General features: G+C 39.9%; 1 protein-coding gene across 1 annotated transcript in view; it reads left to right on the forward strand.

Annotated features, from left to right (window-relative positions):
- Positions 1-304: 304 nt before the first annotated feature.
- Positions 305-27265, forward strand: part of ZNF280D (zinc finger protein 280D) — a 116062-nt gene continuing 89101 nt past the window's right edge. The window contains exons 1-4 of the mRNA XM_007958592.2: positions 305-332; positions 2624-2770; positions 16605-16670; positions 16771-16910. Of these exons, the coding sequence (XP_007956783.2) occupies positions 305-332; positions 2624-2770; positions 16605-16670; positions 16771-16910 (381 nt within the window). The remainder of the gene's footprint in view (positions 333-2623; positions 2771-16604; positions 16671-16770; positions 16911-27265) is intronic.

The following is a 27265-nucleotide window of genomic DNA, read 5'->3' on the forward strand; positions in this document are numbered from 1 at the left end:
GTGTGTGTATGTCAAATGTATAAAATTTAAAAATGGAGCTTTTTATATGAGAAAAGATTAAATTAAACAATTCAGTCTAATAGTAAGTATCTTTATTTTATAGGAAGAAAATTGAGATATAACTTACTGCCTTGTCTGGAGTCACATGGTGAGTTTGATGGATATCAAAATTAGATCCAGGAATTTCTGAATCCCAAGTTTCATGCTTCAATATTTGATGTTGCTTAAAGTGACTCATAAAATTGACTAGTGTTATGTATCAGTACTTAGGTGACAATTTTCAGAAAGTCAACTCTGCAACTTGATGGGCGACAACCATTTTCAACCAAAAAGTAAGTATTGCTACCAGGACTAATACTAGTATGTGTGGCTTTTGTGCTGATAATTTTACTTCAGGAGAAACATTAAGAGGTGGACACATTTTCTTATAAACATATGAAATTATTAAAGTAACAAATGCTCATAGTAAAACACAAATAATATACAATAACAAATGAATAAAGTAAAAAATGAAGTGTTTGCTTCCTATTCCCATAGATAACTACTGTTAACAATTTGGTGTACATAATCACATAGTTATTTTTTTCTATATGTAGGCAAAAAATGCATTTCTAAATAAGATCATATTATATATACTATTATGTTCCTTTTTAAAAAAAAAAAAATTACTTAATAGCTTTTCCTCGATGTTGTTGTTGTTGTTATGTGCCGTCGAGTCGGCCCCGACTCATAGCGACCCCTCCTTGGGTTTCCTAGGCAGTATCACTACGGAAGTAGGATTGCCCAACCTTCCTTCTGAGGAGTGGCTGGTGGGTTTGAACCGCCAGCTGTCTGGTTAGCAGGCAAGTGTCTTAGCCACTATGCTACCAGAGCTCCCCTTTTCCTCGATAGGCCCTGTCAAACAAGAATGAAGAAGACCTTTGTATACCAACTGGGTATAAATGACACTTTCATCATTAGTAGGAGCTCTGGTGGCATAGTGCCTAAGGTATTTGACTGCTAACCAAAAGGCTGGCGGTTCAAACCCACTAGCCACTCCTCAGAAAGAAGATTGGGCAATCTACTTCTATAGTGATACTGCTTCAGAAACCCAAGGAGGGGTTGCTACGAGTGGGATCCAACTCAACGGCAGTGGGTTTCATCATTAGTATAGATTGGTCTCCCTAATTTATAAAATCTAGGCATTATCTTACTTCACTTAGTTTCCTAATTTATAGATTATCATATGCTGTATGCCTACTGTACATCCAGTTGAGTACATTCTCAAGGAGCTTAATTTGTTCTTTGCTCTCAAAAGAGGAAGTTAGATGTATGTCTTAGAGCTGGTACAACAGAAATACTTCAAGAGGATGGCTTTAACAAACAAATTTATTTTCTCACAGTTTAGGAGGCTAGAAGTCTGATCCAGAGCTCTAGCTCTAGCAGAACACTTTCTTTCTCTGTCAGCTCTGGAAGAAGATCTGTGTCCCTTCAGCTTCTGCTCTGGTTCCTTAGAGCTCTCTTTGTGTCTTGACATCAGTCTTCCCTAGAGTCTATGAAATTCTTAGCATAGGGACCTCAGGTTCAAAGGACGTGCTGTGCTCCCATCTCTTCTCTCTTGGTAGTAGTGAGACCTCTGACTCCTTTCCCCCCTTCCCTTTCATCTCTTACAAGATAAAAGGTGTGATTCAAGCAAGGGTGTGACTTGCAAAAGGGTGTGACTTACAAGTAAGGATGTGACTTGAATAAGGGAGTGACTTGAATCTTACCCTTTTTTAAGGCTATGACTAAGATTCATTACACACTGATCCTGCCTAATTAACATACAGAGGTTAGGATTTACAACATTTCACAAAATGATGATAATGAGGTCAAAAAATGGAGAACAACTACATAATACTGGGAATCATAGCCTAGCAAATAGATAGATATTTTGGGGGGACAAATTCTATCCATGACAACATGTAAAATTAAGATACATGAAGAAATAGCAGTTTGAGATCATACATATTAAATGTTAAATTGCATGACATAGACTGTCAGTGTTTTGGAGTTCTAAGAAAAGTAAGGTCTGATGGTTTGTTGAGGAAGTTATAATGGAGCCAAAAGTTGGTGGGAGCATAGACCTGATATTTTGTTGGATATCTATTTGAAGGTAGATACTTTATATGGGATTTTCTTGAATTTATGTAATACTTCTGTTAAGTAGATATTGTACCCATACAATAGATAATGAAAATACATTCATTTTTCTTTTCTATTTCCCACCTCTTGCCTTTTATTCTTAGTTTATCTCTCTTTTGCTAATAACTTTTTTTCTCACAAATAATGATTAGGTACAGTATTTCTTGTAAATATAATAATTCCGGCTATATGACTGAAACTGTGATTGATTTGACTGTTTCTAATTTTTTTGTCCACTGTAAATAATTACAGTAATCTATCAGTTTGTCTTCTGTGTGTGTAAATTTTACTAGTATAAATTGTAGAGAGTGACTCTGAGTTATTTACTGTTGTACTGACTACAAATAGCTATTTAGAAATTGCTGTTAGAATTGTTAAATTTTAAATTCATACTATGTATTGCAAACATATATTTGTTCTTTTTGAAAATAAGATTTGGTTTTCTCTTCTTGACAATTAGATAATTCAAAAATGGCAGAATTATTTATGGAGTGTGAAGAAGAAGAGTTGGAACCATGGCAAAAGAAAGTAAAAGAAGTTGAGGATGATGATGATGATGAGCCAATCTTTGTTGGAGAGATATCAAGTTCAAAACCAGCAATTTCAAGTAAGCCTTTGCTTTCAGTAAGGCTAAGCTTTATAAGATACTGTTTCCAATGGAAAAACTTGTGGTCTCAAATGTCCTCTATGTCCTTTCTCTGTGAGGAGTTGAGGATGAGAGATCAGGTAAGAGATCAGTAGGAACTTGAGAATTATGGTGAAGATGTGTTTGGGGACTTGAAAGAAGTGAGAGGTTAAAATATTATATGTCAGAAAAGAGAAATGAGTTAAATTTACCTGGTGGCTTTGGAAGCTTTCTGACATTGGAAATAATAAATTTTGTAGAGCAGAGTAGTCTATATTTGTTTATTTTTCTTTATTGTTTACTTTAAGCCAAGAAGTAGATGAGGGACTGCTTTGTTTCAAATGTCAGAATATATTAAATAAATTTGTGTTAATCTATAATGTGGGTTCTCACATCCAGACAACTGTTTGTTTCATCAGTGTTTCCTGATAATGGCTACAGAATGCATAGGGTCTGAATCATTATATGATCTCTGGCCTATGTGCCAACAGGTACTGTAGCTTCTGGCCACACCCATCTTCTAGCAACTTGTGTTTATATTCTTGAAAGAGAAGGGCATGGTCTGTGTCCACTATTTGGATGATGTAGTGAACAATAATCTAGTAGAACTCATGATTTGAAAAGTACTTAGAGTCTTCTACCAGAACCTTGGTATCATTGTGGGTTATTAGAGTAATTGGACAAGTCTTTGTTACAATGTTAAAGTGAAGAGACTGATAATACTTGTTAAAATGCCTGCCAAAAGAAAAGCATAAAAGTACAGAGAAATAATATACAAAATTTTGGGGGAGAATGAGAAAATAGATACTTTCCTATTTCATTTATATGTTTGTTTTGTTTTTTAAGTCAGGAGAATTTACCAAAGAATGTAACCAACATACTAATGTTTTCTTTCTTATTGTGGTGCAATGAATTACTTAATATGGCTTTTCTAGCCATAGTCTTTGTGACTCCCATACAGTGATTGGGTGGAGCTGTGTAAATAAGGTGCTTGTGGCCTACCAAGGCTATTGGACAGCTAACTGTTAATGTAAATAAAGTATATGGGACTTGTGATGGTTAAGATTATGTGTCAGCTTGGCTAGGCCATAATTTTCAGTGGCTTGGTGGTTATATAATGATATAATTTGGCAGTTTTATAGTGATGCAATCATCCTCCATTTAGTGGTCTGATGTGATTGTCCCCCATTTTGTGATCTGATGTAATTATTTTCCATTTTGTGATGTGTTTAAATCCTAGCCTGTTGGCACAGTGGTTTAAATGCTTGGTTGCTAACCAAAAGGTTGGTGGTTTGAACCCACCAGCCAGTCCCTGGTATGAAGATGTGGCAGTCCATTTTTGTAAAGATTTACAGCCTTTGAAATCCTATGGTACAGTTCTGCTCCATCCTATAGGCTCACTATGAGTCCGAATTGACTCAGCATTTGGGTAGTGAGTAATGCCTATGGTTATGGATCCATTTGAGAATGAGTTGTACATTATGTTAATGAACAGTATTAGGGTGGGTTGTATCTTTAGTCACTGCCTTACTAGGCGGTATTACTTAAGTCACCACTCATGCCACCCTTATTCAACTCACACCCTTACACTGCCTTGCTCAAGTTAGGGGAGTTTCCTTCAGGGTATGGTCTCTATCCAGTATATATAGGAAAAGCTTTGGCAAACCTCTCCTTCTTGCTCTGGATCCTGCATCCAACTCATCATTATCTGACCTCTGGTTCTTGAGCCAGCAGCCTATTCACTGACCTGACTTGCCAGTTTCTACAGCCTTTGGAGCCAGCAGCCTGTCATCTGATCTGCTGATTTGAGTTCATCAGCTCCTGTATCCACATGAGTCAGGAAATGCCTCCAGCCTGATGCCCACAGATTCAGGACTTGTTCCTCCACAACCACATCAGCCATTTCCTTGATGATTCGTGAGTTCTCTGAGACATTTCGGCATATTACAGAACCCAGAGATGGGAGTGAGAGTACTGAGGAGAAGAGTAGTAGTTGATGTTAGAAATGTTGGAGTGGTACAGCAATTTGGAAAAGTTGGACATTTGGGACATCTTTAACCTATGCCTCATAGGGGCCAACTATGTGCTGATTCTTATAAAATAAATTATTCACTTACCATAGCCTTACCTAAAAGTGTTTTAAATTTTTCTGAAAACTTAGTTCTTGCTTCTCTTGCCTCTAAACAAGAGAATGGTTGTGATATTTCAGGTTGTGTGTCAACTTGGCTGGACCACAATTCTGAGTGGTTTAAGCAGTTGTGATGTGGTTATTCCCATGATGAGATCAGATGTATATGTTTTGAGCGGTCAACCCATTCAGAGGTAGTTTCCCTAGGGGTGTGGCCTGCTTCTAGTATATCCATATATATTGGATATCGTGGGAAAAAGACAGACTCTTATGTGAATCTGAATCCTGTTGTGCAGCCTACAGCTGTCAGTGAGCGAACAGTCCACTATTCGGCCTGGTGATCTCGGATTCGTCATCCATCGGAGTCATCAGCCAATATACTGCCTGTCAGCCTTGAGTTCATTAGCCCCTGCAGCTACGTGAGTCGTGAAAAGCCTCCAGGTTGACGTTTGATCTAGGAACTTAGGACTTGCCAGCTTCTATAAGTGTGTGAGCCATTTTCCTGAAATAAATTTCTCTCTCTCTCTCTATCTCTCTCTCTCTCTCCAAGTTTTACTGGTTTTGCTTCTCTAGAGAACCCAGCCTAACACATCTGGTACTCCAAGTGGTCTAGAGAGACAGAATCATAAGGATGGGTTTCCTAAATTGGTTCTCACCGATTTTGTTTTGGTTCTCCAATTTGATTAATTGTGAAGGCACTAGTAACTTTGCCTCCATTAATAAAGAGGGCCCTGCTAATCTGTTGCATGAGGTGGCAACATTAATACCCTAAATAGCACCACCAATAGATCAAGTGTTTTTGAGAAGTGAATCTCTCGGTGATTGCATGTTTGGTACTTTTCTGCAGTTTTGTCAGCATGAGGAATATAAGGAAGCTGGCTGGTTGGTCCTACTTATGCTAGACAAACTGGTGAAAGAGCAAGATGAGTTCAGGGCTGCTGAGTCATAGCTCAAGCGCTGCATAAAAGACCTCAGTGTTTCCAGTTGTGCCCTGAAAGAAAGCCTTACTTATTTCTTCTAGTAACAGAGCTGATGCTGCTGAAAACCAAACCCAAAGTCTTATTATAAGAATGGTTGAATTACAATGCCAATTGACTTGCCAATCCAGAATGGTGTCTGAAGTTAAAATGAGGACATTGATTGGGAAAAAATGGGATCCTGGAACCTGGAATGAGGATGTATGGGCAGACAGTCAGGAAGATGAGGATATGGAGCCTGTAAATTCTGTTGAATCCTTCCTATCTGAAGGGATTACTATAAAACCATTATCCCTCCTACCTCCCTTGGATGAGATTAACTCAGCTGTTCCTGCTGGGTCATTGCCTGAGGTAGATGTCATGGAAGACATTGCTGACTGTTTTCAGGAACTGCCCCAACCACCCATTGTTGCTGCTAGACCTATAGCTAAAGTTAAGTCCAAGTGAGCCCCAAAAGATGAAATACAAAGTATGATTGAGGAAGTGGTACTCTACACCCAAAAAGACCTACTTGATTTTGCTAACATGTACAGACAGAAACCTGGAGAATATGTGTGTGAATGGCTCCTAAGGGTGTGGGATAATGGTGGAAGGAATGGAACATTGGATTGGTCTGAGTTTATTGATTTAGGCCCTCTAAGTTCGGATTGGGAGCTCTGGTAGCATAGTGGCTAAGATACTTGGCTGCTAACCAGAAGGCTGGCGGTTCAAACCCACCAGTCACTCCTCGGAAGGAAGATGGGGCAATCTACTTCCATAGTGATACTGCCTCGGAAACCCAAGGAGGGGTCGCTATGAGTCGGGTCCAACTTGACAGCACATAACAACAACAACAACAAGTTCAGATTATTCGTTCAGTGTTTCAGCTTGAGAGGTTAGGAAAGGACCTAATTGTTCATTTGGTTCACTTACTGAAGCATGGGTTATGCTGTGGCCTACCTCAAGTCAAAGCAGAAGTACCAAACCTGCCTTGGTATGATGTAGAGGAAGGTATCCAGAGGCTTAGGGAAATTGGCATGTTAGAATGGATTTATCAGATTGGACCCCTAGAGCCAGAAATGGAAAGACCAGAGGACACATCTTTTACCACTATGGTGAGGAACAAATTTGTGAAGGGAGCCCCAGCATGCTTGAAGACTGCTGTGATTGCTCTTTTATGTAAGCCAGATTGACAGTGGGAACTGCCCAAATTGAACTAAGACACATAACTATGATGGGACTGATTGGACTCCATGGTGGTAGGAGACAAGTGGCAGCAGTTAATTGACAAAGACAAGGTGGGCATTGTTACCATAATGGACAGAGAGTTGAAATAGTAATCAGAATAGTCTGACTCATGTGGAATTAATGGTATTGGCTACCTAGGCATGGTGTTTCTAGGAGTAAAATACATGGCAAACCTGCTAAATATTTACTTGATCTTTATAGACAGAAGAATTCTCAGTCACATGAACAGAGTATAGATTGAATCACCAGAGTACAGAGTCACAGCCTCTCAATCAATTCCAAGACTTGAGTCAGTTTATAGACCCACAACCCCTTGAGAGAAGGGGAGGCTGGGTCCCCTTGAGGAAGGACCCCACTATATTGCCTAAAATTTATATTGTCACTCTCTCTCCCAGCCTTCCCCAAAGGGATCTGAGGCCTTTTACAAGAGTGACTGTTCACTGGGGAAAAGGAAATAATCAGAATTTTCAGGGATACTGACTCTGAACTGCCACTAATTCCAGGAGACCCAAAGTGTCACTGTGGCCCACCAGTCAGATTGGGGGCATGTGGAGGTCAAGTTATTGATGGAGTCTTAGCTCAGGTGCATCTCACAGTGGGTCCAGTGAGTTCCTGAACCCATCCTGTAGTGATTTCCTCAGTTCCAGAATTGCATAAGTCATATACTGAGCAATTAGCTGAATTCCCACATTGGGTCCCTGACTTGTGGAGTAAGGGCTATTATGATAGGAAAAGCCAAGTGGAAGCCATTAGAACTACCTCTACCTACAAAAATAGTAAACCAAAAGCAATACCACATCCCTGGAGGGGTTGCAGAGATTACTGCCACCACCAAGGACTTGAAGGATGCAGGGGTATTGATTCCAACCACATCCCCATTTAATTTGCCTATTTGGCCTGTGCAAAAAACAGATGGATCTTGGGGAATGACAGTGGATTATTGTAAACTTAATGAGGTGGTGACTCCAATTGCAGCTACTGTTCCTTATGTGGTTTCATTGCTTGAGAAAATTAGTACATCTTCTGGTACTTGATATGCAGCTGTTGATCTGGCCAATGCCTTTTTCTCGATACCAGTTTCAAAGGACCAGAAGAAGCAGTTTGCCTTCAGCCGGCAAAGCCAACAGTATACTTCACAGTGCTTCCTCAGGGTTATAGCAACTCCCCAGCACTACGTCATAATTTAGTCTGTAGAGCTCTTGATCGCCTTTCCGTTCCACAAGACATCACACAGGTCCATTATTTTGATAACATTATGCTAATTGGACCTAGTAAGGAAGAAGTATTGATGACTCTAGACTTATTGGTAAGCATCTGTGTGCTAGAGGGTGGGAACTTAACCCAACAAAAATTCAGGCACCTTCCACCTCAGTGAAATTTCTAGGGGTCTAGTGGTGTGGAGCATGTTGAGATATTCCTACTAAAGTGAAGGATAAGTTATTGTATTTGGCTTCCCCCACAACTAAAAAGGAGGCACAACATCTGGTGGGCCTCTTTGGCTTTTGGAGGCAACATATTCCTCATTTGGGTGTGTTGCTTTGGCCTGTTTATCAAGTGACTCAGAAAGCTGCTAGTTTTGAGTAGGGCCCAGAACAACAGAAGGCTCTGCAACAGGTTCAGGCTATTGTGCAAGCTGCTCTGCTACTTGGGCTATGTGATCCGGCTTATCCAATGGTGCTTAAAGTGTCTGTAGCAGATAGAGATGCTGTTTGGAGTCTTTGGCAGGTCCCTATTGGTGAATTGCAATGCAAACCCTTGGGATTTTGGAACAAAGCCCTGCCATCCTCTGCAGATAACTACTCTCCTTTTGAGAAACAGCTTTTGGCTTGTTTCTGGGCTTTAGTGGAGACTGAATGCCTAACTATGGGCCACCAAGTCAGGATGAGTCCTAAGATGCCCATCATGAACTGGGTGTGTCTGACCCACAGAGTCATAAAGTGGACATACACAGCAGCACTCCATCAGTAAGTGGAAGTGGTATATAAATGATTGGGCTAGAGCAGGACCTGAAGGCACAAGTAAGTTGCATGAAGAAGTGGCCCAAATGCCTATGGTTTCCATTCCAGTCACATTACCTTTCCTCTCCCAGTCTGCATCTATGGCCTCATGATCAGTTGACTGAGGAAGAGAAAGCTCATGGATGGTTTACAGATGGTTCTGTGTGACATGCAGGCACCACCTGAAAGTGGACAGCAGCGGCACTGCAGCCCCTTTCTGGGACTTCCCTGAAGGCCAGTGGTGAAGGGAAATCCTTCCAATGAGCAGAACTTTGAGCCATGTGTCTGGCTGCTCACTTTGCTTGGAACAAGAAATGGCCAGAGATTTACACTGTATATAGATTCATGGACTGTGGCCAATGGCTTGGCTGGATGGTCTGGGACATGATTGGAAACTTGGTGACAAGGAATAGTATTGGGAAGGGATCTGTAGCTAGATCTCTCTGAAGGGTCTCATGTGAATGCTCAGCACAAGGTTACCTGAGTAGAGGAGGACTTCAAAAATCAGGTGGATAGGATGACACATTCTGTGGAAGCCAGTCATCCTTTTTTCTTAGCTACTTCCCTCATTGCCCAATGGGCTCATGAACAAAGTGGCCATGGTGGCAGGGATGGAGGTTATGCATGGGCTTAGCAACATGGACTTCCACTTATCAAGGCTGATTTGGCTACTGCCACTACAGAGTGCCCAATCTGCCAGCAGTAGAGACCAATACTGTGTCTGCGATATGGAACCATTCCTTGGGGGTGATCAGCCAGCAACCTGGTTGATTATATTGGAGCACTTCCATCACGGAAAGGACAGCATTTTGTTCTTACTGGAATAGATACTTATTCTGGGTGTGGATTCGCTTTCCCTGCATGCAGTGCTTCTGCCAAAACTACTATCCATGGACTTAACAGAATGCCTTATCCACTGTCATGGTATCCCACACAGCATTGCTTCAGATCAAGGGACTCACTTCACAGCAAATGAAGTGCAGCAGTGGACCTATGCTCATGGAATTCACTGGTCTTACCATGTTCCCCATCATCCTAAAGGAGCTTGTTTGATAGAATGGTGGAATGACCTACTAAAAACACAATTACGGTGCCAGGTAGGTGGCAATACCTTGAAGGGCTGGGGCAATGTTCTCCAGGAGGCTATATATGCTCTAAACCAGCATCCAGTATACAGTGCTCTTTCTCCAATAGCCAAGATTCATGGGTCTAGGAACTAAGGTGAGGAACTGGAGTGGTACCACTCACTATTACCCCTAGTGACCCACTTAAAAAATTTTTGCTTCCTGTCCCTACAACCGTATTCTCTGCGGATCTGGAGATCTTAGTCCCAAAGGCAGGAACACTCTCACCTGGAGACAAAATACTGACTGCATTTAACTGGAAGTTAAGAACAGCACCCGGCCATTTTGGCTTCCTCATGCCTCTGGATCAACCAATCAAAAAGGGCATTATTGTACTATCTGATGTGATAGATCCTGATTACCAAGGTGAAATTGTATTGACATTACAAAATGGAGGTAAAGAAGAATATGCCTGGAATATAGGAGAATCTTTAGGCCATCTCTTAGTACTACCATGCCCTGTGATTAAAATCAGTGGAAAACTTCAGCAGCCCAATTCTGATATGAGTGCTAATGGTCCAGACCCTTCTGATATGGGTGCTAATGGTCCAGACCCTTCAGGAATGAAAGTTCGGGTCACCCTACCCAGCAAAGAACCATGACCAGCTGAAGTGCTTGTTGAAGGCAAGGGAAATACAGAATGGGTGGTGGAAGAAGGTAGTTCTGAATATCAGCTATGACCACGTGACTAGTTGCAGAAATTAGGACTGTGATTATTATATTTCTTCATTGTATGTATGCATCAAGTATTTTTGTTTTCTTCTGTTACTAACTATGAAATATAAACAGGGTTAATGTGTTTTCAGTTGTACACATGTTAATGTATCATGTTAGGTGCAAATATGACTTAATTTTCCTTATTTAGAGATTTTATATGGATAAGGCAATGTGTACAACTGCCAAGTTGACAAGGGCTGGACTGTGATAGTTCGAGTTGTGTGTCAACTTGGTTGGACCACAGTTCTGAGTGGTTTAAGTATTTGTGATATGGTTATTCCCCTGATGAGACTTGGATGTATGTGTTTTGAGCAGCCAATCAGTTGAAAGGGGGTTTCCCTAGGGGTGTAGCCTGCTTCCAATATATATATGTATATCCTGGGAAAATGAGACATTCTTCTGTGGATCTGGATCCTGTTGTGCTGCCTACAGCTGCCCATGAGCAAACAAGCTGCCATTCGGTCTGATGATCTCGGATTTGTCATCCATCGGAGTCAGCAGCTGGTATACTGCCTACCAGCCTTGAGCTCCTCAGCCTCTGCAGCTATATGAGTCCGGAAAAGCCTCCAGGTTGACCTTTGATCCGGGAACTTGGGACTTGCCAGCTTCTATAAGTGTGTGAACCATTTTCCTAAGATAAATTTTTTTTTCTCTCTCTCTGTAAGTTTTATTGGTTTTGCTTCTCTAGGGAACCCAACCTTACACAATGGTACTTTTTACCAAGCTGAGAGTAATTTAACCAATGGAATTCTCAATATCATTTCCTGTGGCAGACTTGGTAATCTCTCACTGAAGTGTTAAGTGGAGTGCCACTTTGATTGTAAAATGAATGAAGCATGTTTGGTAGAACCCAGGAGGTGGTGTGGTTAAACATTTGGCTGCTAATCAAAAGGTTGAGGGTTTGAACCCATCAGCAACCCCCTGGGAGAAGATGTGGCAGTCTGCTTCCGTAAAGATTTCATCCTTGAAAGCCAGCCCTATAGGGAAGATGTACTGTCTCTGATAGAGATGCTGTGAGTTTGAATTGACCTCACAGCAATGGATTTTAGGCATGTTAGCATGCTTGTTGATTTTAGTGGATGTTATCTCTCTTAATTATTGTTTCATAGTCACTGTGAGGGAGCTCTGGTAGCATAGTGCCTAAGGCACTTGACTGCTAACCAGAAGGCTGGCAGTTCAAACCCACCAGCCACTCCTCGGAAGGAATATGGGGCAATCTACTTCTGTAGTGATACTGCCTCGGAAACCTATGGAGGGGTTGCTATGAGTCGGGTCTGACTCGATGGCACATAACAGCAAAACACAACAGAACAAGTCACTGTGATTATTTTATACATTTTAAAAAATTATTTGAATATTCTTGTTTAAAAACATGACAATTAAGATTCAACTTGAATTTATACTCATTGTAGATTAACAGCATTTCATTTATAAGTACATATAAGAGGTTTAAAGTGATTCTATCAAAAAGGTAGTGACCCTAGTAGAGTTTCCTTTCTAAATTGTTAAAATATAGAATTTAACTCTTCTATAACCTGTGATCTATGTAAGTACTGCTTACATTATCTGCTCTGTAGATTCTTGGAGGCTTTTATGTGCTGGCCTGAGGAAGAGAAGGCCTTGCCTAACTGCATAAAACAGAAGGAAGTTTGTCCGTGACATATTACTGTGTTGAGAAGTTATTGTATGTTGTAGTGCATCCTGGAGGAGTGATTGTGTAAAATTTTTCTCTTTGGGCTTCTGTCCAGCGAGATTAAGCTTGCAAGTATATTTGATGTTTCCTATGTGTTATTTCAAAGATTTTGTGTTTGGGAATTGATAATATTCAAGTGAATAACTTATTTTCAGGCACAGTACAATGTGAACATGGTAGAACCTATCTTCTAGTTTATGGGCTATAAGCAGTTGTTTTGAAAAGAAGTAATTTATGGCAATAGTAATGTTCCCCTGAATGTACTTCCTTTTGGGGCTTTTATTTTTAACGGAGGCTGGAATTATGCAGTGTCTCCCCTCGTGTATTCTCATGTTGGTTTGTAGGTATGGTATTAGTATTATCCTGGTTCACTGAGCTTAGAAATACTTTTTCTTGAAGCACTCTTCTTTTTCAGAAATAGCTACTTACATGGCTGAAGAAGCTTTAGAACTTTTAATTTCTCTACTCATGAGTGAGGATGATTCTGAGGAAGAATGTGACAAAGATGCCTCATAGGAGCTTGCTCTTTTTGGGAAATTTGAAACTCATTACACTGATAACAACAGCAGGGACATGATATCAAAGGATAATGGAGCAGTTGATGTTGCACAAGTAAAGGGTCAACCAGATGATCATAATTGTGATGACAGTGAAGAAAATGAAAGAGAATGTGCAAAAATGTCTCCTACTTTGATAACAAGCTTCCTTCAGCAAGATGCCAAAGTTTATTTGGACTTGACCCATGACTAAACCAAAGTAGACTGTTTTCTGTACAGAGGGATGTGTGCCAGCAGTAAAGTGGCAGGACAATAAACTTGTGACAGTTTTGTCCACATTCCACAATCCAGAGGATAATCACTGTTGTCAGAAGAAAGAACAAAGGCAGTTCCTCAGTAATTCCTTGTCCAGGAGCAGTTGCAGAATGCATCATAGTTGTGGGGAGAGTGGACCACATTGACCAGAGGTGTGAAAGGGTACACAATTGGAAGGTGCTCTGTCAAGTGGTGCCATTGATTGCTATATTTCCTATTGACCTTGCCATTATGAACAGTTTTACAATGTGGAACTGACCAACTCTTCTTCAGTATTGCTCTCAATGGGCAACTTACTGTCAGTAAGGAAGTCAAAAGAAGAGGGTTTTACAGTTTTACAATGTAGAACTGACCAACTCTTCTTCAGTATTGCTCTCAATGGGCAACTTACTGTCAGTAAGGAAGTCAAAAGAAGAGGGAAGACCCTCCTTTCTTGTCACAAAAACAAGCCAGGAATCACAGAAGTACCAAATGATGTTTGGTTCCAACAGATTGGAAGTCATTTGCCCATCAGGGGAACTAGAAGGCAAAGCTGAAAATGTAGAATGAATTAAGAGGCAAACTCCAACAATTACGTGCAGCCAGTACAGGATGACTTTATGTGGTAGCCTGTTTTTCAAAGCTTCACTCAATAAAATAAAATTGATAAAATACAATGATCTTTTCCATGCTTTATCCCACCTATCCTACCACCAGAGTCCATTGAGACACATGTGTCCCATGTATCATTTATCAAAACCCATCACACCTAACAAAACTTTTAAAAGAATGGCTAAGTGTGCATGCAAAAACACATTAAATCTATAAAAACTTTAAAAATAATGTGGTAATGAAAGGTTAAATGATTCTATTGCCCCTCTATGTATAAGCCATAAAATATTTTAGCATATGGAATATGAGTTAGATGTTTATGTAAAACTGCCATAAAAGGTGAAGGGTGCTCAAAACCTTGTGTCTTATAGATTGCAGCTACCAATGTGTACTGTGGGAATAACTCTCTGATGGTTTGAGTTAATATTTAATCTTCAGTTTTTGAGAAAACAATGTTGTTTGAACACATATTTCTCCTAGAAAACTAATGTAGTGCTTAGTTATAGAGCATTGTATTTTGTCACTGTTACTAGAGAATAACCCTGTTTTTGTGTGATCCTTGAAAGAATTACCGAATGGCTTTTACAGATTCAAATGTGTTCTCCCCAAAATATTTGTTGTAATTTCTTACCTTTATTCTTGTCGTTATAATTGCATTTGGGAATTGGCTTTTTTGTTATGTTAATGAGTCACGATTAGTGTAGGATTTGTCTTGAGTCAATCTCTTGCAATACATATAAAAGAGATTAAACAAGTAAGCTAAGAAGCAGAGATTGGGGAAAAAGAGATGCTGTCTTGGTTCACTAGCGCAGCTGTAATGGAAATAGCACAAGTGAATGGTTTTAACAAACAGGAATTTATTCTCTTACATTTAGGAGACTAGAAGTTCAAATTCAGAGCAGCCAGCTTTTGGGACTGGATGAAGGCCCCTCAACCTTGGGCGTCAGCTCTGCCTCTTGTTCTAGGCCCAAGGGAACTGGAGATGTCTCCTAATGCATGCAGCTGCTAGCTGTTGATGCTAATGAACCTAAGGTTGGCAGGCAAAATGGCACAATCCCAAGACCGGCAGGCCACTGGTTCAAGTCCAGGAACTGAAAATAAAGATTCAGCCAAATGCAAGGATCCAAATCTGCCACAAACCTAGAGACCTTTCTCAAAGCTTCTTCCTATATACTGGAAGCAGACAACAACCCAGAGGCAACTAATTAGCTGCTCACAGCAGATTCCATCGTGGAGTTGATTACACCATATCCAATCTCATCGGGGGAATAACTACATCCAGTTGCCATGCCACTCAAAGTCACAACCCAGCCAAGGTGACACACAACCTTAATTACACAGATGCCAAGCCATGTGAAGATTTTCAAGGAACCAGGAAACAAGTTGAAGAGACAAGGGCCTTAACCAGCTGAGCTGATGAAGAGAGAAAGCCTTCCCCTAGAGCTGGTGCCCTGATTTCTGACTTCCACACTCCTAAATTGTGAGAAAATAAATTTCTGTTTGTTAAAGCCACCCACTTGTATTTCTCTTACAGCAGCACTAGATAACTAAGACAATGGGATCTGGTTCTTTTCTGAGTGTTACAAACTATTTCATGCTTGGATGCTAATGGAAAGATGGTCTGTTTGAATATACCCAGCGGCACTGTAGAAGAAACTTTACATCTGAAAGATCTCAGCCACTGAAAACCCACTTGATGGCGGTTCTACTCTGACACACATAGGGTCACCTTGACTTGGAATTGACTTGATTGGCAACTGATTTGTTTTTTTGGTTTGACTCTTTTCTACTAGGAAAGAAGAAAGGAAATTTTTATGACATGTTTTCTTTGTGCTTTGTACTTTTCCCTCACAAGCAATTTTAGACAAATCCCCAGACTTCCTAATTTAATTGTTGAATAACCTAGAAACTACAGAGTTTATAGGCACGCAAGAATAAGGAATCTTAAACTGAACCAGAAAGTCTTATATCAGTCTCAGATTGACTTCTGGTATAGTTATAGATTGGAAATCCTTTAAATTATAAAACACACTTGTAAACTGGTTCGATTTAGTCTGTATTCTCTGATAGTTTCCCTTTAAGAACTCAAGAATAATTGTGTGGATAATCCAACCAACTCCCCCACAGTGAAATTTTCAGTCTTTTTAGGGATGTGAATGGGATATGGAGGTTGGGGAAGGTTTTAAATTGGTTTTAGGGAGCTGAGTATATGTAAAACCTTGTCATTATTCAAGAAAAGAAATATTTTTCAATTATAGGTTGTATACTAATATGTTTGTAGAAAATTTTTACTATATGGAGTATTCTTTACCACATAGAAGGTTTTGACTTTCATATTGTAAGAATTATTCATTTTTCACTATGGTTTTTGAAGGCTAGTAATGCTGCTTTTGTTTCTTTAATGATGTTTATGTGTTTAGAATTATCTGTAATCATAAATCAGTGATAATTTATATACAGGAATGTGTAATCATTTTCAGTTCCTGATTTCTGTTACCTTAATATGTATTTCATTTATTTGAATTTTAAAATAAATATCATTTTTTGTAGATATTTTGAACAGAGTTAACCCCAGCTCATATTCAAGGGGAATAAAGAATGGGGCACTCAGTCGAGGTACAGTATTTTTGCACTATTTTAATTTTAAAGTGAAATATTTTTACGTAATTGACTCTGTAGAAATATATTCAATATGTTGTATAATTTTAAAATACAGGTATTACTGCTGCATTCAAGCCTACAAATCAACACTACACGAACCCAACATCAAATCCAGCGGCTGCTTCACCAGGAAGTTTTCATCCTGAATCTAGATCTTCAGATAGTTCCGTTATTGTTCATCCCTTATCTAAACCTGTAAGTGTTTCTAAAACTACTCAGTCAGCTCAGAGATACATTGAGTATTATTTATCAATAGTGATAATAACCAGTTTATTAAAGCTGGATTATTACAGCCAGTCACTGTTCTAGTTGAAGCATAATCAGCATCAGAAAACTTATGAATACTTAATCAGTATTCACTAATAACTATTGTTGTTGTTGTTGTTGTTATGTGCCGTCAAGTTGGCCCCAACTCATAGCGACCCCACCTTGGGTTTCCGAGGCGGTATCACTATGGAAGTAGGATTGCCCAGCCTTCCTTCCGAGGAGTGGTTGGTGGGTTTGAACCGCCAGCCTTCTGGTTAGCAGTCAAGTGCTTTTAGCCACCATGCTACTAGAGCTCCTACTAATAACTATAGGAACTAATTATCCAACCTGTTAATAAATTTTAGTATGCTTAAATTAAATAGTTATAGTTTTGGGAATTATGCTATAAAAACCGGAATAAAAGTATAATCAGAAATGAAAATTGCGTAATGGTAAACTATTTGAGATTGTAAACAGGGCCAGTTGTTCTTAATTGGAAAAATTGTTCAAATGCCATTATTGCTCTTTATTTGGAAAACATACCTTCATAGTTTGATTAGTTTTAACAACTCTTAACAGAAGTGATAGATAATGGTAATGGTTAACATTTATTGAACTATTAATATATGTAAGGCTGCTAAATTCTATACAAAAATTAATTTCTTCACTTTTACAATATCCCTGTAAGGCAGGCACTTATAAGGTATCCTCATTTTATAGCTGGGGAAACAGGCTCATAGATGTTAAATGATTCACTTAAGTCTTACAGCTGGCAAAATGATGGATCTAGGGTTTCAATCCAGGCTAATCCACAGTTCGTTTATATGTATATACATACTTACATATATTTGTTGTATATTTAAATGTGTACTTTAAAAAGAAAAAAAAAGACATGTTTTCTTTGTGCTTTGTGCTTTTCCCTCACGAACAATTTTAGACAAATCCCCAGACTTCCTAATTTAATTGTTGAATAACCTAGAAACTACAGAGTTTATAGGCACGCAAGCATAAGGAATCTTAAACTGAACCAGAAAGTCATATCATATCAGTCTCAGATTGACTTCTGGTATAGTTGTAGATTGGAAATCCTTTAAATTATAAAACACACTTGTAAGCTGGTTCGATTTTAGTCTGTTTTCTCTGATAGTTTCCCTTTGAGACCTCAAGAATAATTGTGAGAACAGATGTTCTCAAAGTGTAGCCCATAGTTCTTTGGGGTTCCCTAATATTGTTTCAGTGGTCTGGGAGATGAAACTATTGTCGTATTAATAGTGACACACTATTTGCCTTTACCGTGTCGACATTTGCACTGATACTGTAGAAGCATAGTAAGTGAAGTGCTGGTGCCCGAGTATGAGTTGAGGATTTGCACCAAACTGTACTGGTATTTTTGTATTAGCTTTTAAAGTAAAAATTCCTGGTTCACTGAAAAATTTCCTTGGTGAAGTATTAAAATGTTACTAGCTTTGTTAATTCTGTACCCTAGAATACATGTCCCTTTTAATATTCCATGTGATGAAATGATAGTATGCTTAAAGTACTTCTGTGTCTCAAGTGCGATAGTTGTCTTGAGGAACAGCACTCGTATAATTGTTTGAGTTGCAGGCATAACTACCTGCTTTTTATAATGGCAAACCATTTTTACTTGTAGGAACAACTAACACACAAACCACGGTGTATTAGTTTTTATATCACTATATCAGTATTACCACAGTTAGTGGCATAGTTTCTGTGAGTTATAAATCAAGTCATGGTTTATCTGAGTCCTCTGCTTCAGAGTCTCACAAGGTTACGTTCAAGGCATAGTCCCCCAAAGCAGTGGTCTCATCTGATATTATACTGAAGAAGTATTTGCTTCTAAGTTCATGTGGTTATTGGCAGCATTCAGTTCCTTGTGGGTTGTTGTATCTTCCTGGTTCATGGCTCACTGTTTGCTATATGGGCCTACGCAACATAACTGTTTACTTCTCCAACGCCAGTAAGGGACAAAGAATCCTCAGCAAGATTAGCCTGGCATCTTTATATAATCATGCATGGACCATCATTTATATCCCGTCATGTTTGCCATATTGTACTGGTTAGGTGCAAATTGTAGGTCCCGCCCACACTTAAGGGAATCAAGTAAGACTGAATCCTAGGAGATGGGAATCATGGAGGTCATTTTAGAGTCTGTCTAGTGCATATAGGTATCACTGTGTTTTTGCAAGTAATGTACCCATGTAATGGGCACCCACATATAGCACACGTAGCGTGCATAGGAAAGTATTGAGCAAGGAAGTTACGCAGTTTGCACAAACCATACATGTTATTTGTGTAAAAATACAATGATCTTGAGTATCTGGCAGAAATTTATTCAAAATTGAATGAAGGATCACTTCAGGGAAAACAAAAATGATATTTTTTGCTACTGATAAAATTTGAGCTTTCAAGCAAAAAACTAGGATTTTGGAAAAATAGAAAAATATGTTGTTGTTGTTGTTATGTGCCATTGAGTCGGACCCAACTCATAGCAACCCCTCCTTGGGTTTCTGAGGCAGTATCGCTACGGAAGTAGATTGCCCAGTCTTCTTTCTGGGGAGTGGCTGGTGGGTATGAACCACCTGCCTTCTGGTTAGCAGTCAAAAATACCTTAGGTACTACACCACCAGAGCTCCTACTACTTTTCTACCTTTTGGTATATATTGCCAAAATTTTCTTGGAGGGAAGTTGTGCCACAATATAGCCTCTACTTCCCCAATAGTGAATGTTATCATTACTTTTTATCTATTTTATTTCAAAATCATTTTAGACTTAAAGGAAAGTGTAAAAAATAGTTAAGTAATGTTCCTGTACACTCCTCACCCAGTTTCCTCTAATATTAAGATCTTATCACAACCAGATAATTGACATTAAACTACAGACCTTACCTGAATTTCACCAGTTTTTGTATCAGTGGCCTTTCTCTCTCCCAGGAACCTGTTCAGATTCCCACCCTGAAGTTAGTTATTTCTTTTAATCTTATATTTTCCACAAACTAATCCTTTTTTTGTCTTTCATAAAGCGTATTTATTATGTTCAACATTTTTAAGAGTATTGACCAGTTATTTTGTAGCAAATATTTTAAAAACTATGCTAATTCAATAGTTAAAAATTGTTACTGTTTTTATTTGCATTTCTTTGACTAGTGAGTTGGAATAGAAGGTTTTTTGTATATATTGACTGTATGTATTTCGTTTTTGAAGTTTCTCGGTTTATATCTTTAGCCATTTATCTCTAAAAATGGCTCATTTTTCCTTCTTGATAGTTAAGCATTACTAATGTTAAAACTTTTGCTTGTTGTGGTAATTAAGGTTGTATGTATGTCAAATTGTCTGGGCCTGGTTGAGTGGCTGGGCAACTGAATGTTGTTGCTCCTCGTGGTGAGATTGGTAATTAACTCCATGGTTGAATCTACTGGAGCAGCTGAGTAGCTGCTTTAGGGATGTGGGCTGCTTCCAGTATATAGGAAGCAACTTTGAGGAAGGTCTCCAGTTGATGGCATTCTTGAACCCTGCATGTAACCAAGTTGATGTTCAGCAACCTGAAATGTTGCCCTACTGATCTTGGGACTTTAGATGGACTTAAATTAATGGCCTGCTGTGTGGTTTGGTAATATTGGGACTGTGCCTTTTCACTTGTTGATCTCGGGTTTGTCAGCCTCAGCGGCTAGCAGCTACCTGAGAGAGGAGATGCCTCTAGCTTCAGTGGTCCAGGAGCAATAGGCAGAGCTGAAGCCCAGTTTTGAGGGGCTTTCACTCAGCCCTTACAGCCTGACACCTGGAACTCAGACTTCTGACCTCCAGAATCGTGGAGAATAGACTCCTGTTTGTTCAACCTATTCCATTTCTGGTATAGTCCTGTCAGAGTGGCACTAGGTAACCAAAACAGAATATGGTGCTGGGAGAGTGGGGTGCTGCTCTGACAGAAACCTAAAATGTAGAAACAGGAGTGGAATGCATCTTTGACCCAAGACCCTGGCAGAGAGATCCTGGCATGCGGCATGAGAGACGGCAGCAGCAGAACCAAGAGATTGGCATGAGAGATGGCAGTAGCAGAGCCAAGAGACTGGCATGAGATAGTGACAGTCTTACCAGCCCACAGAGGAGAAAGCTGGATGCCATTGGGTAGGTGGCTTTCTGGTAGAGTGCCTTGCCTTTAAGCATTAATTGGTAGGAGATACTGACATGAAATGGAGTAGCAGATTGGCCAGCCCACAGAGCAAGAAAGCTAAGTGTCCTTTGGGCAGGAAGGTTCCTGGTGGAGTGGGTTGCCCTCGGGCGTTAATTGGCAGAAGTGGAGAGACCAAGGAAACTGCAAGCAGAGCTGTCTCAGCCTCAATGGTAGGACTATGGCCTTTGTGGGTGAAACCACCACAGCCTCCTAGGTTTCAAAGAGTCAGACCTGCACCAACTTGGTTCTGGAGTGTGGTGCTGCTCATTCATGTGGGCCAGTGGGATAGAGCCATAGCTGCTGCCCAGGAGTGAGGGGGCAGGTCTGCCATGTCCAAGAGGTAGAGGAATGGGGCTTGCCAGACCAATGGGATCAGGTCGCCACTTGGAGGAACTAGGACTGGAGCCACCCTGTGAAGGAGATCTGTACAGATGCCACCCCATGAAGATCTGTACAGGTGACAAGTTGACAAGGGGTGGAATTGTGGTAGTTAAGGTTGTATGTCAGATTGGCTGGGCCTGGTTGAGTGGCTGGGATGTAGTTGTTCCCCTTGGTGAGACTGGTAATTAACTCCATAGTGGAATGTACCAGAGCAGCTATGCTTCAGGGATGTGGGCTGCTTCCAGTATATAAGAAGCAACTTTGAGGAGGGTCTCCAGTTGATGGCACTCTTGAACCCTGCATGTAGCCGAGTTGCTGTTCAGCAACTTGCCATGTTGCTCTACTGATCTTGGGACTTTTGATGACTTGAATTAATGGCCTGCTGTGTGGTTTGGTAATATCTGAACTGTGCCTTTTCAATTGTTGACCTTGGTTTGTCAGCCTCAGCAGCTAGCAGCTGCCTGAGTGAAGAGATGCTTCTAGCTTCACTGGGCTGGCAGCAACAGAGCTGAAGCCCAGTGTCAAGAGGCTTCCACCCAGCCCCTAGAGCCTGGCACCTGGAACTCAGACTTCTGACCTCTAGAATCATGGGAGAATAGACTCCTGTTTTTTCAAGCTATTCCATTTGTGGTCTATTCCTGTCAGAGTGGCACTAGGTAACCAAAATACTTGTCATGTAGTATAATAGGTAGAGTGGACCAAAAGTAACTCTGGGAGTGTACTCTACAATGACTGTCTTTTATAAGTAGTATTATATATAGTATGTGTGTTTATATCGAGACAGTAAATAAATAATAGTATTTGTGTTCATATATGTGTATTCATACGTACATTCTTAAAATATAATTAACTAATTCACTGCCGTTGAGTCAATTTTGACTCTTAGCGATCCCTCCTTGGGTTTCCAAGGCAATATCACTACGGAAGTAGATTGCCCAACCTTCCTTCTGAGGAGTGGCTCGTGAGTTTGAACTGCCAGCCTTCTGGTTAGCAATCAGATATATATATCCTTAAATTGTATTGAAGAAATGACAAGATAAAAAAGCTGAACAGAAGATTTCAAAGAGCATCTTGAGAAGACAGAGTCAATTATTATAATGAAATATGCAAAGACCTGGAGTTAGAAAACCAAAAGGGAAGAATATGCTCAGTATTTCTCAGGCTGAAAGAACTGAAGAAAAAAATTCAAGCTTTAGGTTGCAATATTGAAAGATTCTATGGGCAAAATATTGAATGATGCAGGAAACCTCAAAAGAAGATGGAAGGAGTACACAGAATCACTGTAAGAAAAAGAATTGGTTGATGTTCATCCATTTCAGGAGTTGGCACATGATCAAGAATCAGTGGTACTGAAAGAAGACGTCAAAGCTGCACTGAAGGAATTGGCAAAAAACAAGGCTGCAGGAATTGACAAAATACCCATTGAGATGTTTCAATAAACAGATGCTACCCTGGAGGCGCTCATTTGTCTATGCCAAGAAATTTGGAACACAGCTGCCTAGCCAACTGTCTTGAAGAAATCCTTATTTGTACCCATTCCAAAGAAAGGTGATCCCACAGAATGTGGAAATTACTGAACAGTGTCATTAACATCACATATAAGTAAAATCTTGCTGAAGATAATTCAAAAATGGCTGCTGTAGTATATATATATATATATATATATATATATATATATATATGTATTTAATTTTTTAATTGTGATTTGGGTGAAAGTTTACAGAGCAAATTCACTTTCCATACAGCAGTTCACATACACTTTGTCTGATGACATTGACTACAATTTACCACGATGCAACAAGTCCCCTCCCACTTCATCCCTGTAGTTACCTCTTCCCTGTATCTTTCCCTCCATGCACTTCTGCCCCCTGAACTGTCTCCCTGTGCATAAACAGCCCTCTTTCTGCCAAGATTGTTCTCTGCAAGGAGTGTATCTACTTCAGGTAAGTGTTCAACTCATATGCCTGTCTTTGTTTGGCTGGAAGCCACAAGTGTGGGTTCAATTCCAAACCTGAAGGGCATCTAGGGGCCATAGTCTCAGTGGTTCTACCAGGCTCTGTCGGACCAGCAAACCTGGTGCCCCCCCCCCCATTTTTTTTTTCTCCAAATGATTTTGAGTTTTGTTCTCCCTCTCTATCAAGGATCTCCTACATAGATCCCCTTCCAAGTGATGACAGTGGTAGCCGGGCACCATCTAGTTCTTCTGGTCTCATAGTCGTTTAGGCTACAGATCAGATGGTGTACCAATTGCTAGGACTAATTGTTTCCGTGAATTTTGGTTTTCTTCATTCTTCTTTGCTCTGGATGAGGAGAGACCCATCGTTGCATCTAAGTGGCAGCTTGCTAGCTTTTAAGATCCCAGTTGCTACTTGCCAGAGTAGGAGGTGGAACAATGTTTTGTGTAGTATGTTATGCCAATTGAGCTTGATGTCCCCTGCTGCAGTATATTGATAGGGAACTTCCAGATGTGCAAGCTGGATTCAGAAGAAGACATGAGGTGAAGGATATCATTGCTAATGTCAAATGGATCTTAGCTGAAAGCAAGGAATACCAGAGAGATGTTTACTTGTGTTTTATTGACTATTCAAAAGCATTTGACTTTGTGGATCATAACAAATTATAGATAACACTGAGAAGAATGGGAATTCCAGAACACTTAATTGTGCTCATGAGAAACCTGTACATGGACCAGGAGGCTGTTGTTCAAACACAACAAGGGGACACTGCATGGTTTAAAATCAGGAAGGGAGCATGTCAAGGTTGTATCCTTTCACCATACTTGTTCAGTCTGTATGCTGAGTGAATAATCCAAGAAGCTAGACTTTGTGAAGAAGCAAGTGGCATCAGGGTTGGAGGATGACTCATTAATAACCTGTGATAGGCAGTTAATACAACCTTCCTTTCTGAAAGCGAAGATGACATGAAGCACTTACTGATGAAGACTAAAAACTACAGTCTGCAGTATGGATTACACCTCAACATAAAACAAAAATCTTCACAACTGGACCAGTAAGCAAAATCATGATAAATAGAGAAAAGATGGAGGTTGTCAAAGAGTTCACATTACTTGGTTCCATAGTCAGCACCAGTGGAAGGAGCAGTCAAGAAATCAGAGAATATACTGCACTGGGCATATCTGCTTCAAAAGATTTCCTTAAAGTGCTGAAGAGCAAAGATATCTCATTGAAGACTTAAGGTGTGCCTAACCCAAGCCATGGTATTTTCAGTCTCCTCATATGCATATGAAAGCTGGACAATGAATAAGGAAGACCAAAGAAGAGTTGATGCTTTTGAATTTGGTGTTGGTGAAGAATACTGAAAGTACCATGAACTGCCAGAAGAACTAACAAATCTGTCCTGGTGGAAGAAATGCAACAGGATGCTTCTTGGAAGCGGGAATGGCCAGACTTCGTCTCAGGTGTTTTGGTTATGTTGTCAAAGGGGACCATTCCCTGGAGAAGGATATCATACTTGGTAAAGTGGAGGGTTAGCATTGAGGGAAGGCCCTGAACAAGATGGATTGACATGGTGACTGCAATGATAGGCTCAGGTTTTGCAAGTATTGTGAGGCTGCTGCAGGGACCAGGCAGTGTTTTGTTCTGTTGTGTCTAGGGTTGCTATGAGTTGGCTCGATGGCACTTAACAGCAACAACAGCAACAAATTACATTCATGATACTTTTCAAAGTTATTCATACTATATGTATGTATGTTTGTGTATGAATACATAAATACATATGTATGTAATATATTTTTTATGAATTTTTGAAAATAATACTGCTATATGCTTGACCACATTATGATTCATCTCATGCTTTCTACTTTTCTCTCCTTGAGATCTTCTTGCTAGCTAGGACCATTCCTTCTGGTGGAAGGGCTAAAGCTTCCTTAGGCCCTAAAGTCTCCAGGAATGAAACATCTGGCTCAGATCACTTCTGCAAACTAGCTTCCATCTAATTTACATCTGCCTGGCATTATTTGCCTTATTTCATCACCGTACTGACCAGTCATTGATCTTGAATACTTCTGTCATGTGATCTCTAGTGGTGTTTCCATCACCAAGGCAATATTTTCTAGCTACCAATCTTTCTTTTTTTTTTTTTTTGCCCCCTGCTTTCCCTTTCAAGTCACCATCAATGCATCTTGATTGTATGTTTGATTAATATCATACTGCAGAAGTTGGTAAAAATCTTTTAGTTTCTTCATCTTTGGCATTAGTGGTGATTATGTGATTGAATTTTACAAGAGCAGTGACTTACTCATTTCAAGTACCTCTTTTTAACAACATAAATGGTTATTATAACACAGACCTCACTGGATGGAATACACAAGAATCAAATAAACTAGATCTGTGTTAAGAGACGATGTTGAAGCTCCGTATCACCAGTCAGAACAAGGCCAAGGCTGACTGAGGAAGGGACTATCAATTGGTCATATGCAAGCTCAAGTTGAAGCTGAAGAATAATTAAATTAAGTCCACAAGAGCCAAAGTATGACCTTGAGTACATCCCACCAGAATTTAGAGACCATTTCAAGAATAAATTTGACACATTGAACGTTAATGATTGAACCAGACAACTTGTGGAATGACCTCAAGGACATCATACATAAAGAAATCAAAAGGTCATTAAATGGACAGGAAAGCTAGCAATGTCAAAAGACGTTAAAAGAGACTCTGAAACATAGAGTAGCTAAAGTGTAAGAAAGAGATGATGAAAGAGCTGAAGAGAAGATTTGAAAAAAAAACGGCTCAAGAAGACATAAAAATATTGTAGTAAAATGTGCAGAGATTTGGGATTGGTAAATCTACTTCACATAATCAATATATAGTGTTGCTTATATTCATATTATATTCGTATAATCAATAAAAAGGGGAAGAACACACTCAGCATTTCTCAAGCTGAAACAACTGAAGAAAAATTTCAAGTCTCAAGTTGCAATACTGAAAAATACTATTGGCAAAACATTGAACAATGCTGGAAGCATCAAAAGTAGATGGAAGAATACACAGTCACTGAAAAAAAAAGAATTGGTTGATGGTCAACCATTTCAGGAAATAGCATGTGATCAAGAACCAGTGGTACTGAAGGAAGTAGTTCAAGCTGCCTGCACTGAAGGCATTGGTGACAAACATGGCTCCAGGAATTGATCAAATATCCATTGAGATGTTTCAACAAATGGATGCAATCCTGAAAGTGCTCACTTGTCCATGACAAGAAATTGGGAAGACAGCTACGTGGCCAGCCATCTGGAGAAAATCCACATTTGTGCCCATTCCAAAGAAAACTGATCAATGCAGAAATTATCAAGCAGTATCATTAATGCCACACACAAGTAAGATTTTACTGAAGGGAATTCAAAAACAGTTCCAACAGTCCATTGATGGGAACTATCAGAAATTCAAGCCAGATTCAGAACAGGATGTAGAATGAGTTGTGTCATTGCTGATATCAGATGGACCTTGGCTGAAAGCAGAGGATACCAGAAAGATGTTTTGTTGTTGTTGTTAAGTGCCGTCGAGTCGTTTCTGACTCATAGCGACCCCTTGCACAGCAGAACGAACACTGCCCGATCCCGCGCCAGCCCCACAATCCCTGCTATACTTGAGCCCATCATCACAGCCACCGTGTCAGTCCATCTTGTTGAAGGCCTCCCCCTCTTTCGTCGACCCTCCACCCTACCAAGCATGACATCCTTCTCCAGGGAATGGTCCCTTCTTACAACATGACCAAAATAG

The sequence above is a fragment of the Orycteropus afer genome, unplaced genomic scaffold (genome assembly GCF_000298275.1).
Source record: "Orycteropus afer afer isolate SDZICR_OR568_19922 unplaced genomic scaffold, OryAfe1.0 scaffold00015, whole genome shotgun sequence".
Lineage (NCBI taxonomy): Eukaryota > Metazoa > Chordata > Mammalia > Tubulidentata > Orycteropodidae > Orycteropus > Orycteropus afer.